At 42.3% G+C, this 20450-nt stretch overlaps 1 protein-coding gene across 1 annotated transcript; it reads right to left on the bottom strand.

Moving 5' to 3' along the window:
* Window positions 1-431: 431 nt before the first annotated feature.
* Window positions 432-13184, bottom strand: LOC309552289 (vomeronasal type-2 receptor 26-like; the record flags this gene model as incomplete). Its single annotated transcript, XM_082253184.1, has 3 exons — window positions 13129-13184; window positions 8868-8991; window positions 432-1348 (listed from the first exon to the last, which is right to left on the bottom strand). Exons 1-3 carry the CDS (start codon window positions 13180-13182, stop codon window positions 432-434), a joined length of 1095 nt encoding a protein of 364 aa, XP_082109310.1. The 5' UTR covers window positions 13183-13184.
* Window positions 13185-20450: the final 7266 nt, after the last annotated feature.

Below are 20450 nucleotides of genomic sequence, written 5' to 3'. Positions count from 1 at the left end.
TAACAATGTTCTGTTTTCTCAGAATGCCATTTTGATTGTCTTAGCTAACAATCTATCAGTAACAATCAATAACAATCTATAATAATCTTCCTATAAATGGATTCCTGTACATGTTTTTATTGTTTTATTGAATAATATAAATGCCGAAATCCAGAATTTATTTTCATGTTTCTCATATGTTCTTACAATTCATATGTACATCAATTACCGTAAGTCTTATAATCTGAAATACTATACATACTACGAAATTCTTATTATTCTTGAATAAACTTTTATGTTAAAAAAAAAAACAATACTATGTCACTTCTTCAAAAAGCTTTAACTATAATTAGCAAAAAAATTGCATTATTTATACTTTTTTTTAACAATTATTACAACTCAATATTTAAAAGTGTTTTCCTGACAGATATTTATGATTTCTCTATTGAGTATTATGTTCTCATAATTATATTCTGCAGCATGTTCTTTTTCCTGATGTTTAGCTCAGGGTTGAAAATTATAATATAACATTTTGGAAAAAATATGCATCCTAATAATCCAGCACTGGAGGCCAATATGGCGAAAACCTCCACAGCCACCATGTATTTCCCTCTGGTGCTCAGATAGGCCGGGATCATGGCAATCCAGACACTGCAGAACACCAGCATGCTGAAGGTGATGTACTTGGCTTCATTAAAACTGTCCGGTAATGTCCTCACCATGAAAGCCAGAACAAAGCTCACAGCTGCCAGAAACCCCATATAACCCAACATAGAGTAGAACCCAATAACTGACCCTTCATTACACTGAATGATGATCTTCCCAGGATAGGAGTCCATGTCATACTCTTTGTAGGGAGGAGACACTGACAACCAAATAATACAGATCAGAACTTGGACAGAAGAGCAGACCAGGACTAAAAAATTAGATGCTTTGACTGTGACCCATTTTTTCCAGGAACTGCCGGGTTTGGTGGCCTTGAATGCAATGTACACAATGATAGTCTTGGCCAGAACAGAAGAGACAGCGATGGAGAAGAAAATCCCGAATAAAATTTGTCTCAGCATGCAGGTTATATCCACAGGACGTCCGAGGAACAAGAAGACACAGAGGAAGCTCAGCAAGATGGAGGTCAGGAGGATGAAGCTCACAGTCCGGTTATTGGCTTTCACAATTGGAGTGTCCCGGTAATAAATAAAGTTTCCTAACACAAATAATGTCATGCCTGACAATGTTAAGGATATCAATGAAAATATCAGAGCCATCACATCATATTCATAGGACAAAAATTCATACGTTTTGGATACACATTTAGTTTTTTTGTCATCAGGCCACTCTTCATCGGGACATTGATAACAGCTGTCACTATCTGAAATGAAAAAAGAGGAAAAAAGCAGATTATGTAGCTAAAATAAGAAAAAGTGCAGGAACTTTACATTTAAAGTGTCAGTAGGGCGGAGGTTGGTTTTCTTAGGACAGTGGATGTTGTCAGTCAGTAGAGCAGTGGACAGTGGTCGTAGGGCAGAAATAGGTGTCAGTAGGGAAGTGCACAATGTCAGTAGATTCTTATTTTTTACAATGTTCATTTTCAAAAAATTGTTTTTACAATATTATTTTTTATAATTTATTTAAATTTTTTTATGAGTCCTCTTGATGGGCTTTGGGGAAATATCAAAGGTCTGACCCCTAATGTCTCACTTTTGAGAAAAAAAAAGAGACTGAGGACAGAGATTCCCCAGTCCTATCCTAAAACACCCCCCTATGCGCCCGCAGTAGCAGCTGCAGGGAGAGGAGAGGAAGGATGCCGACTGTAAGGTAAACCCGATTCCCAGCACCAGAAACTCAGTGTAGACTTATGCTAATGAAAGTGGATAGTAATGCGCTTCAATAGTAAGCCAACAATATTAATGTGTAAAACAATCAAATCTTGTAGGTGTAAAAATAGTGCACAAAATTATAGGACTTTAGAATCATGTGTAAACAAAATACAGTTCATCAATTAAAGTCCATAATCAAACATGTGCAAATAATATGTTCAGTGGTGAGTCCATATTTAGATGGTGACTGTGTTCAAATTGCCACATAGTGAATGGCCTCTTACCACGTGTTAGACAAAACAGAGCCTCCAAATAAACTTGACAATGTGATAATAAAATAACGCCCAGTGATAAAGATGGACTCTTACCAGAGATGATGGAGGTAAAAACTTCAAGCAAAGTAGGTAGATGATCCCGTGTTAGAAGGACTGAAGAGGTGGAGCACTCTCCTTGAGGATCCTCCAGATCACATCCACCCACAGCATCCAGAAAAAAACTTGTGCGGCTCAAGCTGAAATGGCCCAAAGATGCATTCCCAAAAGAAAGAAAGGGACTAATAGTGCATTATCCTTTAAAACCAAATTTAATAAAGGCAAATACACTTACAGCAATCCAAGTTAACCGCTTGCCGACCGCCACACTACTATATACTGCGGCGGTCAGCCCCTCACAGGCAGAGTGACGTAGGGGTACATCACTAGCCTGTGAGGCTCTGGGGAGCGAGCGCGCGCCGCCGGCGTGCGCGCGCTCCCGCTCCCGCGCGGTCACGGACCCCCCCCCCGCGCGTGTGACCGGCGGACCCGATGTCCGCCGGTCACTCAGCGATCGTCGGGGGGAGAGGGAGAATGTTAGGCGGCTAGTGTAAACAAGCCGCCTGTCATTCTCCCCTGTGTAGGAACACTGATCATACGGTTCTACTATGTAGGACCGTTGATCAGTGTTCCTACAGCTCAAGCCACAGCCAATCACAGTTAGAAGCACGCCCCTAGGGACACACACAGCCCCTCCCTCTCCAATAAAGTTAACCCCTTCACTGCCAGTGTATTTTTACAGTAACAGTGCATATGTATAGCACTGATTACTGTAGAAATGTCACTGGTAACCCCAAAAGTGTCAAAAATGTTAGTCAAGGGTCCGATCTGTCCGCCGCAATGTCGCAGTACCGCAAAAAAAATCGCAGATCGCCGCCATTACGCGTTAAAAAAAAAAACAACAAAAATGACAAAAATCTTTCCCTTTGTTAGTAAATGCGATAACTTTTGCGCAAACCAATCAAAATACGCTTTTTGCGATTTTTTTTGCCAAAAAAAAGGTAGCATAAAACAAATTGGCCGAAAATGTTAAAAAATTTTGATTTTTACATTTTTTTGGGGAATTTCATATAAAAAATTGTGAAAAATATTGTTATTTTTGCAAAATTGACGCTGTTTTTTTGTTTATAGCGTATGATCAAAAAATCGCACAGGTGATCAAATACCACCAAAAGAAAGCTCTGTTTGTGGGGAAAAAAAGGACGTCAAATTCGTTTAGGTACAGCGTCGCACGACCGCGCAATTGTCCGTTAAAGTCACGCAGTGCCGAATCGCAAAATACCCCCTGGTCTTTTAGCAGCCAAATCCTCCGGGGCTTAAGTGGTTAAAAAGATGCAACAAGCTGATGAACGTCACGGCCCTCTGCAGAACGTTATCGTGAAAAAATGACAGCGCGACCAGGAAGGATCTGCTAACACAGGATCATCTACCTACTTTGCTTGAAGTTTTTACCTCCATCATCTCTGGTAAGAGTCCATCTTTATCACTGGGCGTTATTTTATTATCACATTGTTAAGCTTATTTGGAGGCTCTGTTTTGTCTAACACATGGTAAGAGGCCATTCAGTACGTGGGAATTTGAACACAGTCACCATTTAAATGTGGACTCACCACTGAACATATTATTTGCACATGTTTGATTATGGACTTTAATTGATGATGAACTGTATTTTGTTTACACATGATTCTGAAGTCCTCCAATTTTGTGCACTATTTTTACACCTGCAAGATTTGATTGTTTTACACATTAATATTGTTGGTTTACTATTGAAGCGCATTACTATCCACTTTCACTTCATTTACATATTTTTCTAGTGCTGCTTCTACTTATTGATTTGCGCACCTTTTTTTCAGGTGGCGGGTGAGATGCAGGGAGAATGTTCCACGAAGTGAGGAGGGAGACTCCCTCGTCTACGGAACGGATCACAGAGTTTACCCCATCTCGAGTAACTATCAAAGTAGCCGGATATTTCCACTTGTATGGAATAGTATGGTTACGAAGGGCTTTGGTCACCGTAGCAAGATTTTGACGACGTTGCATGGTATGTTGGGAGTAGTCAGGAAAGATTTGGACACCTCTGGCTTTACCTGGCAGGGAATCAGATTTCCTGAAGACTTCTAGAATTTTCTCCTTAACTTGGAAGAAATGGATTCTTAGAACATCTCTGGGTGCCTCTTTGGGAATGTGAGAAGGTTTCGGGATACGGTGGATGCGGTCGATGGTCAAGTCCGCCTGAGACAAATTTGGAACTGCTGCCAGGAAAATGTCCTTAACAAAGTGGGGTAGTTGAGCCTGACTTACATTTTCTGGTACGCCCCGCACTTTGAGATTGTTGCGACGGGAGCGATCCTCCAGGTCAGCAATTTTTGATTTGAGCCATTGCAGTTTGTCAGCATGGTCAGCATGAGCATCCACCATAGTGTTGAATGATTGGGCACAGGCTGTAAGTTGTTCCTCCACGTGAGTAACTCTTTTATTTAAAGCATGGACTTCAGCCCTGCAGTGTTTAATACCCTGCCAGAGGTCAGTGTGGAGTGAGGTTTTCAGAGACATGAGCATGTCCTTAAGTGTAACATCCGAGATGGGTTGCCCTGTAGTAGGGAATGATGCTATTGGGTCTGGTGCACCCGTGTCCATATTATGAGTGGGGTCCCCTGTATCTCCCCCTGACCATGAGGCATATGTGGCCTCTTCACCAGTGTCCCTCCTTGGCTTAGATTTGACAGGGCTGTTTAAGGGTGTGAGAGGGTCAGGAGCTGGCATGTCCTTTGCAGGGGTAGTGAGACCTTCTTGGGAAGCCAGGTGCTGTTGTAGCTGGGAAGAGGAAGATGGACCCTTGGCAGCATTGGAAGCACCAGGGGTCATAGAATGAAAAAAAAATTGCAGCTTCCTAGGCCGGGGGGTCTCGCGGCCTAGGAAGTTTATCAACTCGCCTGCAAAGAAGAGACATGCTGGCTGCAATGTCTGGACGTGTAGTGGTTGCAATGTAGAGAAGTGCCCCCACTGCTTGTCTGTATTGTTCATTGGATGTGAGAAGATCATCTTCTCCTTCTAACTTTGGATAGACTGTATCCATAGGTGTGCTTGCTCCTTTCGCCTCTGTCATATTGAATTGCTGAAGAATTGATTCAATTTTTGCACTCTGATTCAACAGGAAACTTCCATCTTTCTCACGCTGGATGTCAATTCCAAGATAATATGTCACTTCACCTAGGTCTTTAGTTTCAAAGTGCTTGTTGAGTACTCCTGTTAACTTTGCAATTTCATTGTCGTTTTTGTGAGCAATGATCAGGTCATCTACATAAATTAGCAGATACATCCACTCAGTGTCTACTTGTTTAGCATATAGGCACGGATCAGCTTTACTTCTTGTAAATCCTTCATTTAGTAGAACTTGATTAATCTTCAGGTTCCATGCTCGAGCTGATTGTTTAAGGCCATAAAGAGATTTATTCAACTTGCAGACAAGATGCTCTTGCCCCTTTTTCAAATATCCTTCTGGCTGTGACATGTAAATTTCTTCTTCAATATCACCATTAAGAAAAGCTGTCTTAATATCGTGATGTTTCATAATCATTGTACGCATGGCAGCCACTGTCATTAGTGTTCTGAAAGTACTTTGTTTAGCAACTGGAGCAAAAGTAGCATCATAGTCCTCACCGAACTTCTGTGAGTAACCTTTAGCAACCAGCCTTGCCTTGTACCGACAGACTTTCCCTTCAGAGTTACATTTGGTTTTAAAAACCCATTTGCATCCTATGGCATGTTTACCTTGAGGTAGCTCTGAAAGTGTCCATGTCTGGAGATCTTTGAGTGATGTCATTTCTTCATCAGCGGCTTTATACCATACTTGTTTCTCATGCATTGGCAGTTTCTGCATCTCTTTCCATGAACCTGGTTCAGTTTGAACAGCTCTGCGAGCTATGTAAGATAAACGTTCAGCTGGAACACCTTTATTGATTCTGGTTGATTTTCTGACTGAAGGTATTTCTGGTTCAGTTTCAGTTTTTGATTCTTCTGCAGTTATTTCTATTTCTGTATCACTTTCCTTATTTTCTTGAGTGACTAATGTTGATTCTTTCTCAGTTTGAAAAGTTTGAGTCTGTTGTTCAAACTTTGAGCACACAGAACTTTCATCAATAATCACACTTCTGCTGACTGTTACTTTGTTCGTGTCTTGATGTAAAATCCTGTATCCTTTTTGAGATTCACTGTACCCCACAAGTACACCTTCTTTTGCACATGCATCCCATTTTGTACGTTTTTCTTTTGGAATGTGTACATAGGCTTTACTTCCAAAAATTCTGATGTGTCTTAAATCTGGTTTCCTTTTGTTCCACAGTTCATATGGAGTTTTTGTTGTTGCTTTTCCCGGCAAACGATTTTGAAGATAACATGCAGTTGTGATAGCTTCTCCCCAGTATGTAGTTGGCATATCAGCATCAAATAGCATGCTCCGCCCACTTTCACACAGTGTGCGGTTCATTCTCTCTGCAACTCCATTTTGCTCTGGGTTATATGGAACTGTTGTCTGGAACATAATTCCATGCTTCCTGAGAATGGCTTGTGTTTTACCACTTGTATATTCTGAGCCATTATCTGTTCGTAGTACTCTGGGCATTCCGCCAAAAATATTATTTACTTGAGCGAGATACTCTTCTAATTTCTCTGGCACTTCATCTTTATTGTGAAGTAGAAATACTGTGGTATACCTGGAGTAATCATTAATTAAGGTCAGGAAGTATTTTTTCTTTCCTGGAGTCATAGTTTTCATTGAACCACAAAGATCTGAATGTATTAAGTCCAGAGGTTTTTGGGATTTGCTGTTGGTCTGCTTGGGAAAAGGTGTCCTTGCCATTTTTCCTTTAATACAGCTGGTACAAATCATTATGTGATCACATGGATTAATCTTAATACCACTTGCATAGTTATTTTCAACTATTTTCTTTATTGTATCAGAATTTCTGTGCCCCAATCGTCTGTGCCAAGTGTGGATGCAGTTTGAATGTTTATCCTCTTTGGCTATTTTAACAATTTCATTGCAGTTCAGCTGATACAGTTCATCTATGATTTTAGCCTTTGCAAGCAAGCAATCCCCTTTTGTTATGATACAACTGTCACCCTGAAATGTGACTACATTGCCTTGGTTAGTGAGTTTCTTTACTGACAAAAGGTTGCTTTCAAGATCTGGCACATACAGAACATTCCTCATATGGATCTTTTTAGTGATATCTGAAGAGATAGGACAGTATAGAAAGCCATCTCCTATTCCCACTGATTTCATAAATTGTCCATTAGCTGTAGTTATCCCTTCTGTTTTGCTTTCATCAAGCTGAGTGAAGAAACTTCGGTCATTTGTCATGTGACTTGTAGCACCTGAGTCCACACACCATGCTTGCACAGAGGTGACACCATTTTTGGATCCGAATGCATACTCCTTTGTTTCTATGACATTCTTAGCTTGTTGTAATGCACTTTGTTTTTGCATTCTAGATTTCCAGATTCTACAATCTGCTTTTAGGTGTCCTGGTTTCTTGCACACAAAGCATTCCCACTTTTCTGGCTGCACGTTACTGTGTTTATTTTTGAATTTTGTCTTTAAAGCTGTCTCTGAACACACACTCACATTACTCATGCTTTCAGTTTTGCGCTTGTATTCATCCACAAGCTTGCCTTTAACATATTCCAGTGTCAGATCATCATCTGGACGTGCATCTAGTGCTGTGACAAGTGTCTCATAACTTTCAGGAAGTCCACTTAATAACAGCGCTGCAACATGGAAATCTTTTATCTCTTCTCCAATCCCTCTCAGTCTCTCCACCATCTCTAAGGTCTGTCTTATATAGTCCTGCATGTCCTGGTCTTTCTGTAGCTTAGTTTGATAGATCTTTCTGATTAAATACAGTTTATTGCTGAGATTAACTCTTTCATGTGCTTTCTGTAACTCTTCCCACATGTCTTTAGCAGTCTGACAGTTACATATATGTATGATTTGATCATCATCTATGCACAGGGAGATCGTGCTCTGTGCTTTCTGATCTCTGTCTAACCACTCCTCTGTGGGCTGTGCAGGTCTTTATTCATTTATACATTTCCATGTACCTTCTCTTATAAGCAGCATTTTCATCTTGAATTTCCAAGATTGGTAGTTCTGATTTGTCAGATTTGCAATGGAGAACTTTGCTGAGGGGATGGCAGCAGCCATTTCTGCTGTTTGTCTTTCTGTTGCTGTCTCCTGTACTCACTTGCTTTAGCTCACTGTATCTGGCTATATCCAGCGGTAATCTGTATTATATCCTGGGCTTCTGTAACATGTCCTGGGCCCATAACCTGTTAGATATAACCTTTTTGGGGCTAAACAAAGCACAGGCAGACAGTCTGTTGATTCACTGTACGCTGCTTTCTCTTTCGGAGCAGGAACTATACTTTTTATTACTCTTTTGAGGCATAGACAAAACATGAACTCACAAATGTAACACTGCCATCTAGTGGTCATACAATGTAATAGGCACACAGCAATGACATACAGTGGTTGTTGCTGATTAAATACAAACCTTGTATGCTAACAGTATGAAGACATCATTCTGTTTGAGACACCAAAATAATGAAAGGTGGAACACTTGTACATGCTTTGCCACTTTTGTAATTTTGTAGTTAAGACATTTAGCAGAATGTGCAGTTGCTATTTAACCATTCTTGCTGAATGCATACATGACAATTACAGTTGTATTTTTCTTTAATCTCTTTTGGCCACTCCTACCTGTTACATTGGACACCGCCCCCTCGGAACATGGGACACATTTATAGCAGCAGACATGGATACTCCCATGTGAAGCTTTTCTGTATCCAGGAGGACATCTGTCATTACATCGGGATATCGGCATCTGGTACATACAATCACAATCAGGTCACATATTCAAGAGAGCCTATCAGACATTCCCTGGCTATTACTAAAATGCTCACCATAGAGTCTCTTTACAATTTTTTTTTTAAACTTTACATTTGCACCTGCCCTCCATCAGTTTCCTTACAGGAGGTGTAAACAGAGATAATCTCTGGGCTGTGGGTGTCACATGAGCCAGAAAGCTGCCCACTGTTGGGAGATTAATCATTTTATTAAATGTGTTTCCATTGCTTTTGTTGCTCCAAGCTGGTATCAGCTCCTATTCTCTGGTAGATATAAGGTTCAAGTTTGGGGCGATGCAGGTTTCGGCCCCAATTCTAGCTGTTCACCATTCAATGAATGAATTAGCCTTTGCACCCACCTACTTTCATCATTAATAAAGCCACTAAGGAAAGATGACTTTCTGCCCAGGACTGTGGTTGACAATGTCCTAACATCACCCATGCATCCTCAGAACAATTCAGATGAAAGTAAACAGTGAGGTCCGGGGACTGGCTGATGTCATTGATCAAATGTGGCCAAATCTACTCAATGACATCAGTCAGCCTCCTTGGGCCCTTTGCTCACATTCCACTGCTGGACTAGCATATGAATTGAGTCCTCGTCTGAGCAACCCCTATCCTGCAGTGAATGTCAAAATTTTAGCTTCACTGTCATTTGTGGAGAGAGAATCAGAGGAAGGGGATCACCACGGGACATCTATTGTGTGGGACCGTTTTTTTTAAATCCTGGGACATCATTGTGAAACATTTTTTTTAAATACCTTTTGGACATGTTGGAACATTATTATTATTTTAATAGGTACCCTATACTCATTCATGCAAAGGGATGGATATCTGGAGTCTCATTTATTTTAATTCTGATAGGTCCTTCAAGATGCAGACAAGCAGGTCCTCCAGGCCAGGGATGTAGGTATGAGGCCCTTGTCTTCATCAAATCGGGGTCAGGGTTGAGTACATGGAACCTAGTATGGTTTAGCAGGGAAAGGGGGGGGGCACACACTTGTTGCCCTGCTTTTCAAAGCCAGACAGGCTGCATGCTCAGATTGGGAAATGGGGTACATGTTCCCCTCAGCCAGTGCTATTTCCTATTAGTCTTACAGTAAATGGCAAAATTAATTTGCAATATTTACCCCTAATAGACTTGAATGGTGTTCAAGGAATGTTCATAGTTTCCAAACTTTTTTGTACCTGTTCAATGAACATCCCTTGAACTGAGACCAGGCACATTCAGCTCATCACTAATTTATGGTCTGCTCCTCCCCACACACCCATAACCATCATAAGCTTGTCCAATCAGAACTTCCACTTAAAAACAGCGCTGTTAGGCATTTGACACCTAACTGCCCTGTGGTTGGTTGGATTGCGCTTTTAGCCATGAAACATTCAGGTTGTATACTTTCTAAAAAGTATTTCTGAATAAAGGGGGCAGAGCTGATTCACTGATTTGTTTCCAGCAGCCATCTTCTACCGGCTTGTATGACACGCAACATCATTAAACCCTGTATTGACGCAAACTGTTAGACAGGCCAATTTGGTTGGTAAGCAGACTGGTTGGCAAATTGAACTGGGAATTTTATCTTTGTTTATTTCATGTGCGTTGCCCTTCCATGTGTTCTTTGCTATGAAGGCCAGTTATAGGTGGGGGCAGAGGCCATTTTCTTTGTTGTATATGTGTACTGGTGAGTGGACATACTGGGTGCCTTTGCTGTAATACTATCAGCTGGGCTTCCATTATGCCCCCAATTACCTTTCAGGAGGGATGGGCCACCTCCAGGCTCACCTGCCCCCTATCTATCCATTAGCTTGCATGTGCTCCCACTGTGGAGACTCTTTAAAATTCATTAGAGTTAGGACTGCAGGTAACAGGGAGCCTTGACGTGGCCCTGCAGCTTTCACATGCGTTTGCAAATGTGTGCTAACTAAACCCCTGTATTGACGCAAACTGTTAGACAGGCCAATTTGGTTGGTAAGCAGACTGGTTGGCAAATTGAACTGGGAATTTTATCTTTGTTTATATCATTAAACCCTCTACCTGCCATAGGACTTTATTTTGTACAGACATCATGACGGGCCCCTGAAGTCACATTATAGTAAAACTATGGCCTCCTATAAAAAAAATATATTTACTGTATATCAGTGGCGGCTGGTGCTCCATTGGCAGGGGGAGGCGGCAGACAGACCACACCATACCCCACTGACCACACCAACTACAGCCCGCACACCATACCCTCCTCCCGGTTGCTGGCTCACTCACCCTGCATTGGCAGGCAGCGGCGGCGGCGGCAGCTTCCCCCTAAGTCTCCTCCGCGGGTCAGGCTTCCCCTGCGTCTCCTCTCTCCTCCTCCTCCTTGGCCAATAGCATGGCTTCTCCTTTCTGCCAATCAGGAAACGGGTCTCAGGACCTGCTTCCTGATTGGCCAGGAGGAGAATCCATGTGACAATAGCGAATATTCATTCGCTGTTGTCACACAACTGGGTGGGCTTGGGGCGCAGTGCTCACCCTTTTTTGAAGCCTATTAGAGCCTCTGGCTCTAATCACAAGCTTAAAAAAAACGCATTGGAATTCATGCGTCCAAGGCCCTGCATGTAGATTAGGGGGTCGGACGCATGGATGGGGGGGGGGGCAGCACCCCTGTGCCCCCAATGGAGGAGCCGCCACTGCTGTATATGCTGCAGAACTCAATTATAGGTGAATCTGCACTTACAGTTTTCTCTTTTGCTCCATGAAGTACCACAAAGTCTTGTTGACCTCACTAGCGATATCCAGCTTCCTATGATGGGGTGTCAATGGTGCAGCACCGCTCCTGAATTCAGTGTAGAGTTGCCACCCTCATGTAGGCTGTGCCTGCTTGCATTACAGTGGAAGGATAAAATGCTGCAGGGGGCGTGGCTATCAGCAATGTGACTGATGATTCCCAAAAATTTGTTAATCAGCACTTTGCCACACCCAGTTCTGCCCACTTCTTTCTGGATTGACAGCACTGCCCTGTTACTCAAAGCCTCCCACTGTGAGCTGCAGTGCCTGGGAGGGGAAACATGTGAGACAGAAATGAAGGAGGATTTGGCTCAGTCAGGGAAGGTAAAGGAAGTTTTTTTTAGTTTATGAGGCTTGTGTATCACATAGTAACTGGATATGGTACTGGTTTAGACTATCATACGGGATAATTAGTTATTAATATTATTATTATTATGCAGGATTTACACAGCGCTTTACAATATAAAAGTGAGACAATACAGTTGCAATACAACAAAATACAAGAGGATTAAGAGGTCCCTGCTCAGAAGAGCTTACAATCCAACATTTAGTTGTACTTAAAAGACTAGTCAGTGTCTGAGAAGAGGCAAGAAGAAGCCTACACTACACATAACCGGCCAGAAGACTTCAGAAAGGCCAACGATGATGAGACGCCAAAGCCAAATTTAGCAGTGTCACCATGTGTCTGTAATGTGACAATAATTCCATGACCAGGGCCGGTGCTTGACTATTTTGCACCCTAGGCAAGACCAGCTACTTGTACCCAGCCCCCCTCCAAAATAAAATCTGTACTTATTGCTCCCCTTCCTGCAAATAGTGCCCCCCCTTTAACCCTACACTCCCCTTCCTGTACACACTGCCCTCCTTTAACCCTACACCTCCCTTCCTTTACACACTGCCCCCCTTTAACGCTACACCCCCTTCCTGCACACGCTGCCCCCCTTTAGTGCTACACCCCCTTCTTGCACACACTGCCCCCCTTTAATGCTACACCCCCTTTCTATACACACCGTCCCCCTTTAACCCTACACCCCCCTTCCTGTACACACTGCCCCCCCCCCTTTAGATGTGACATCCACCAGGGATGAGGAGGTGACAAGAGAGGAATATGGCACTGGCCTTGGCTGCGCCCTAGGTGGCAGTGCGCCCTAGGCGGCTGCCTAGTTCGCCTAGTGGTAGCACCGGCCCCGTCCATGACTAATTTGTCTGTCTAAATAATTTTTACATCATTTATAAAATACATTTTGGTACTTTATTTATTTTAAGCAGATGAATGTACACAATTGTAAAAAAAACTAAAAACGAAAACGAAAAACTTTTATAACACTGCACCATTTTTACAACTCTTTTAATATCTTACTGTGCCTCCCTTCCAGGCGATGTCTTCTGGGTTAATGTTGAATATTTCATCCATGACTTTACCATCATCAATGCTGGCCAGTGGTTGGAAAAAAGATTCATAACCTTCTTCGGTTTTATGAATGATCCAATTGGCTAAAATCAGCCTGGATTGTACTTCCCCATCATTGTTAAAGAAGATTTCTTCTCCGGTTGGGTCGGTGTAATGGACATTTCTCACAAAGCGGTGCAACTTTTCAAGAGGGTTGGAACACATATAAACAGTTACATGAGTTCTTAAAGTTGAACACTGCAGATACACATAATGCAGCTCTGTATTCATCAATACAACATTGAATGCGTTTTGCAAAATGCAAAGAGTGTAGATTCCTGAATCTGACTTCTAGAAGCCCCAGTACAGCAGAATTTAGGTTGGGGAAGAAAGAAACAGCACAAGGAGCAAATCAGTGCTGCTGCAGTGCGCATGTGCTAATAAAGAACATGCAGATAGGAGGAGAGAGAAGAGTCTTACCAGTCTGTTGCTTCTCCTTTTTCCTCTCAAGGCACCGGTCGGGGGGAGGGGACAAGACCTGTAAGTGTTACAGAACTACAGAACCCGGGGCTCCTCTCCCCCCAGATGGTGTTGTGCTATGTGGCAGAGCTGTGTAACTCTCAGAGCAAAAAAATAATAATAATTTGGTAGATTAAAAAAAATAAAAAATCTCCTTTACATTTCTTTAATCTGTATTTTGGTTGATTTTTTTTTATGTAATGGTATTTTCTATGTACCCTATAGACCAGCCCTTCTTAACCAGGGATCCGTGGAACCTTAGGGTTCCTACAGAGGTTGATAGGGGTTCCCTGAATGATGAGCTGATTCTGCCTCCCAGATATTTATTCCACCATCACCATCACCATCTTTTTAGCTGTTGGTAAGGGGAGAATCCCATCCACTGACCACCAATGTTAGAAGCATTGACCCTCTCCCAGCTGTGAGCTGTATTTGTCAGAGATATTGGCAGGGTTCTTTGAGAAGTAAAAGTTATTTTGAGGGTTCCTCCATGTTTGAAGGGTTGTGATAGGCTGCTGTAGATAATGTTTTTTCTTCTAACCAGTGTACATCGTTTATGATAATTTGTCCACTGATTGTTTTATTGTGTCATTAGCACTTCAGCACTCATTGTATGATTTTGCACATTTTGCACTGATATTTTATTGTTTTTTTTATGAAGGATTGTTATATATATATATATTATTATCCACACTATTTATGATCGTTTGTTCTACCATACCACTATTTATTTGATTTTTATGATTATTATCTGTGATTTATTCTTCATATTCTGCATACTACATTTATTTTATTTTCCCGTTTTTTTCTGTGGTCCACCATTCCAAGAAATTAAGCGCTGATTTTCCTTCTTCTTGTATCTCTTTGAGTATGTTGTGACACTACTGAATCAGCTGCTGATTTCGGTGTCCCACCAATACTCCATTATTTCACCTTTTATTCTTTACATTTACCTCAGTGGTAGCGCATTGGTTACCCTCCTCTTTTTTTCTATTTAGATGGAAACGCCTTTCTTTAGAGCCTCAAGAGTAGAGTTCCTTCACATAGAATCAGATAGACTGAGCTCACCAGCAGATGTCCCCTTTAACAAACACATAGCTGACTCTCTAGCACAAGGGGGTTGGCAGCAACCCAAACGTCTCCAGGATCTCTCACAGCAGTCTGTACTCACAAAATGTCCAGGGACAGTTGGTTGCCTCCTTTCAACTTCCAGTTGACACCTTTCTCCAGTGATAGAAGACTAGATCCTCAGCAGACAGCCCCTCAGTCAGCTCTCTGTAGCTTCTGCATCCAGGCTCTCGGGTCACCCACCTGAGGCTGTACCAGGGGCGTAACTACAGGGGTGGCAGGGGTTGCAATTGCAACCGGGCCCCATGCTCCAGGAGGCCTGTGTGGCTCCCCTGTACACCTAGATAGGGGGGGGGGGGCAGCATGTAGAGAAATCACTGTCCTCCTTTTTCCTCCTGTAGCTGCAGGAGGAAAATTGAGGAGATTGGTTCCTCTGTATGCTGCACCCGCCGCACCTCCTATCCAGTTCACTTGTGTTCTGCTGTCTCTGGGCCCCTGTGTGCTCCCCTGGTCTGTTCCCCCCCCCCTTACTGTGCTCCCTCCCCTCTCCTGCTGGCTGTTGCAGGGGATGTGCCACAATAGAGAACAAGGAAGGGGTCGGTAAATATGTAATTTACTAGCTCCTACCTTTTCTAAATGGACAGAGTCATAGTCAGTGACATTGTAAAAAAAAATAAAAAAAAAGGATAAAAAATAATACAATTAAAATACAAAAAATAAAAACTACTGACACCAGTGGGTGAACTTCCAGGATCCCAAAGGTCACAATTGCGACCGGGCCCTGGCATTTCACCACTGTGGGGAGGCCCCAAGATGGCAGGAAGGGGGCCCACTGCAGAACTTGTGAAAGAGTCCCGCTGCGGGACCATAATAAAGAGCCCCGCAACGAGAGTAAAGGGCCCCAGGATCAGTGGGAAGAGCCCCAGGCTTGAAGGGAAGGGCCCCGGCTAAGTGTCCGGGGGAGCCTTTCATGGTTTCTTGCATCGAGGCCCTGAAGGTTCTAGTTACGCCTCTGGGCTGTACAAACAGCAAGCACATGGAAAGCTTTGCCCTGGCCTGATCATCTGCAGGAAAAGACCCAGAAGCCTCATCTCCCAGAGTATTTATGTAGACTCCAAACAGCCTTCAGGGCCCTGCTCCCTGACTGCAAAAAATATTCATACTGCCATTTGCATAGCTCCACCCCTATGTTCCAGAGAATTTTACAGCTCTCTGGAAAGCAGATGGAGCTATCAGACTGGAAGCAGATGAGAACACTGAACTGACCTAATTTATTAGCTGCACTGGTTACAGTGTGCGCAACTAGATTTGCCTGACACAACAAATGCAACCACACTGGTCACAGCACTAAATCTAACTAATCCTAGCACCTATCAAGGAGGGTGCTACATAGGAACTGTGACAACCATTCAGAACTCATATGTTGTTATTGCAAAGAATAAAATGTGAAACGTTATTAGTTGCCACATAACACCAATCTTGTGCTCATTTTTTGCTCTTTGGTTTTCAGGCATCAGCCTACAGTGTTTTGTTTAGTTGATGGCCTTTCTCTAAGTGTGAACTCTCTATGTTGTGTGTGCTCTTTGTAGCACTTGCTATACTCTTGTTATTCTAGGCACAAGCAGGAATGAATCTCGGCATGGTTGCCAAAGCTGTTTGAGCATAAGGCTGCAAAATTCTGTAGCCTCATATCTCAATGCCGAGCTTCATCCCCAGGTTGTACCATCGGTAAGATGACATCTTCCCCTTTCTAAAAATGTTCTCTTCTCATACTCCACATCCTTCTGTCCCCTCCCTGCCCTAGATGGCCCTCAACACTTACATAGTTACATAGTTACATAGTAGGTGAGGTTGAATAAAGACAATAGTCCATCCAGTTTAACCTGTGTAGGTGTGTGTGGACGTATTCATTTTTCATACCCCGGAATGTTTCTATCCTTGAGATGTACATCCAAGAGTCTTTTAAAAGTAGCCATACTCCCTGCAGTTACTACCAATTGTGGCAGGGAATTCCACAATCTTGTAGCCCTTACAGTAAAGAACCCCCTGCGTAGCCTGAGGTTAAATCTCTTCTCCTCTAAACGCATTGTATGACCTCCTGTCCTCATGCATTCCTTGCGACTGAATAGTTTTTTTTCCCATGCTCTGATCACCATTGAGGTATTTGTAAATCGCTATCATGTCCCCTCTCAGGCGTCTCTTCTCCAGGGAGAATAAATCAAGTGCTTCTAAACGCTCTTCATAATTAAAGTCCTCTAATCTCCTAATAAGTTTTGTTGCCCTTCTCTCTACTCTCTCATGCTCCAATACATCCCTTCTGAGGACTGGCAACCAGAACTGGACAGAAAACTCCAGATGTGGTCGGTCCAGAGTTTTATAAAGTGGTAGGATTATAGTTTTATCTCTGGAATACATCCCTTTCCTTATGCATGCCAAAATTCTGCCAGCTTTGGCAGCTGCAGCTTGACATTGCATGCTATTGCCAAATCTATCTTCCACCAAGACCCCCAGATCTTTCTCCATTTTTGATACCCCCAGAGATCCCCCCCCCCAGCTTGTATATTGCTTTTATGTTATTGGTCCCTAAGTGCAATACCTTGCACTTATCGACATTAAACCTCATTTGCAATGTAGTTGTGCACAACTTAGCAGATCAATTCCTTAATTTCTAGTAATAAAAATCCAACTTATTACCTGACTTATTCCAAATCTCCCAGACTTAACTTCCTTCAAGATATGCAGGGCATTGACCAGAATATATACCGCTGTGTATGCAAAGGAAGGTTTTCTGTCCTTTACTCCAAAAAACATTGACCAAATACTGAGTTCTTCTGTGCAGTTCACTGCAATAACATCCAAGAAGCTTTGAAAAAACATATTTTTGATGGGGTTCCTCATTAGACAGGTAAAAAAGTAAAACAAGAGCTCTTCATACATTGGGTCGGTTGGATGGGTAAATGAAGTGACTCCATTAATGAAAGAATTCAGACTGGGGAATAATTTCTGGGGAGAAATAAATATGAGGCTGCAGTTTACTGCTGCAAAGTAAAAATCAAATGCATACCTGATATTATCCCAGGCCTCATGGAGAACTAAAGTAATATTTTCCTTAATAATTTGTGAGTTATTAAATAAAAAGAAAAAATTTGATAAAAGGCCAAAAATGATTACAACCTTAGCTTTTGAGGTTTCATTAAATGTACTTTTCTCAATCGTATCATTCTGGTAATCAGCGAATGTTATCTTATATTCAATGCAGATGCCATGGTGGCTCAGTATCTTACTCAGTTCTTCCATCTCATTGTCAGCACTGCCATCGGCTGGTGCCACCAATCCAACAAAGTTCCATCTGAAATGTTGGAAACATTTTATAATGGCAGCATAAAAATCTCGATTGTTTGATGTCATCCTGTATAAAGTTGGATATAATTTTCTGTCACTCAGGAGAGGGTCAGTGACTTGATAATTAATCTGTAAAATAAAATGGGTTGTCAACTCATCCCATATGCAAAAAGGGCGTCAGCACGCAGTCATTTCCAGTCACGTCTGACGTCACGTACCCGGAACTCGCTGTCTCTTGGCGCCGAGCGGTGAGTCGGACACCGACTAAAGACATAAATTGTTTACATGCTTGATTAACATTTTTACATGTGAGTGCAATAGCATTGGGGGAACAGGAAGCTTTTATCAATAAATGTGGTTTTTATGCGGAATTACACTATTGGTCCCCTTTTGTTTGCTTCACATGGTGCTTGGTTCCATGTTAGAAGGCTTCACTTACTCTTGGGTCCGGTGGATGCTGAAAGAGCCATACTGACCGCTACCATTGCCGGATATGATTTGCTGGTTTCCACTATAAGGCTTCATATACTCTGGGGTCCGGTGAGTGTGCATTACTACGGGGACACTCTTTGGTGTGGTGAAGGTGGTCCAGTCATTCGTAGGTTAACACCGCGGTGAAGGCTACACTTTATTTGGAACCTATGAACTTTATATGAACTTTTTGATAAGCATCAATCAGAGTTAATATGTATACTCAGTACTAGGAGCATATTAATAGGAGATTTTTCCTCTTGTATACATTGTATTGTTTATATGTACTGTATAATTTATTTGAGCGCTGCTGGTGTGATTAGGATGCCCCTCTGAGAGCTATATTCACACCTTGTTTTATAACTCATCCCATATGGTTACAAATATCATAGCACACAAAATTGTCGTAGCACCCCCTTATGCACTACATTTCAGGAATCTGTATTTAAAATCCTGTCAAGATGGTACTGAACCCCTATAGGCTCCACTGAATGTTTCCTCTGATCTCAGGCACCTGCTAAAGAAGTGGCCTGGCCATGAAAGACCTCCTGCACGTCTTCTGGAAATGCAATACACTGCAGACCTTTTGGCCGGAGGCGATACGAATCTCATAAAAATTTACAGATTTTAAATTCTCATTGGACTCTGATTTCTTCCTATTACCATGTCAGTTATGACGAAACACGTTGGAAGGAGCTAAAGATCTGACATCATCGTACACGCCGGCTGGGGGGCGCAATCTTATTCTTTGTGTCTGTTTACTGTTTTTCCTTTTGCGGCTATTAGACCACATTCACACTAGTCCGAATTGGACCGCGACTTGTCAGCCTGACAAGTCGCGGTCCGTCACGCTCCCATTGTGCGGTACAGGAGTCGTTCTAATAGGAGCGACACAAGTCGCTTCGACTTAGAAAAAGGGTCCTGTACTACTTCAGGGCGACCTGGAGGCGACTTGCATAGACATTCATTTTATGAAGTCTGTGCAAGTCGCGCCGAAGTTGCGCTGCACGCGACTTCACAGGTCGCCCCCTAAGTCGGAGCAACCTAGTGTGAACCGGCACTTATTCAATTCATGATTTGCAGTGGAATTATGGAACTATGTGGGGGTTTTCTTTTCGGGATGTATGCCATTTATTATTGGATGCTATATATGTGTTTTTAGCCTGTGTTTGGGATAGTGCATGTGACCTCCTATAGTCTAGATGCCAATAATATTCACACCCACAGTTTTACACATTTGAGTAAATATGCTATGTAACTGTTATTTGTGTGTTTTTTCTTTGGTTTTAAAGACTTTTGTACATTGTATATATAATATATACCAGATTGCAGCTTAATACTTTATCATTGTTACATTCCCCTTGAGTGTCCTTTCTTTATGAGTCTCTGAATCTTGATTTCTATCTGGCCATGCACTGATATAAAATATGTATAACGTTTTTCCTAATTTTGGATAGAGTGGTAAAGGGTTAGGACATTTGAACCATAGGGTAGACGCTCTCTCATTTGCTGTCCCTGTGACTATACACAAAGTAAGGTGAAATCTCTAAAATGAAATCCAGTGTGGTTTCAGGTTGAAGGACTGCCCCCTCTAAACCAATTTCAACCTCACCTCCATACATTGGAGAACAGAAGGAAGGTAGACTACGGTACAGAATCATATGATAGGAGGCTGTAATCCCACACATTCACACTGTCAAAAAGCTGCTGAATTTGGCTGAAATAGTTTCTGTAAAAAATAAAAAATTTACAGTAAAAACTCTCTGACTTTAGCATACTCCTAATCGGGGCTTTTTTTCTCAGAGAATAGGTGCAGGAACTCCCTCTTTTGGACTTACCCCTTGTCTCCGCCCGTACCTACCACCATGAACCGTTCCTTGGTTCCACCCACT

This window comes from Pelophylax lessonae, assembly GCF_965119305.1.
Source record: "Pelophylax lessonae genome assembly, chromosome: 1".
Classification (NCBI taxonomy): domain Eukaryota; kingdom Metazoa; phylum Chordata; class Amphibia; order Anura; family Ranidae; genus Pelophylax; species Pelophylax lessonae.
This window is presented reverse-complemented; position numbering and strand designations above follow the sequence as displayed.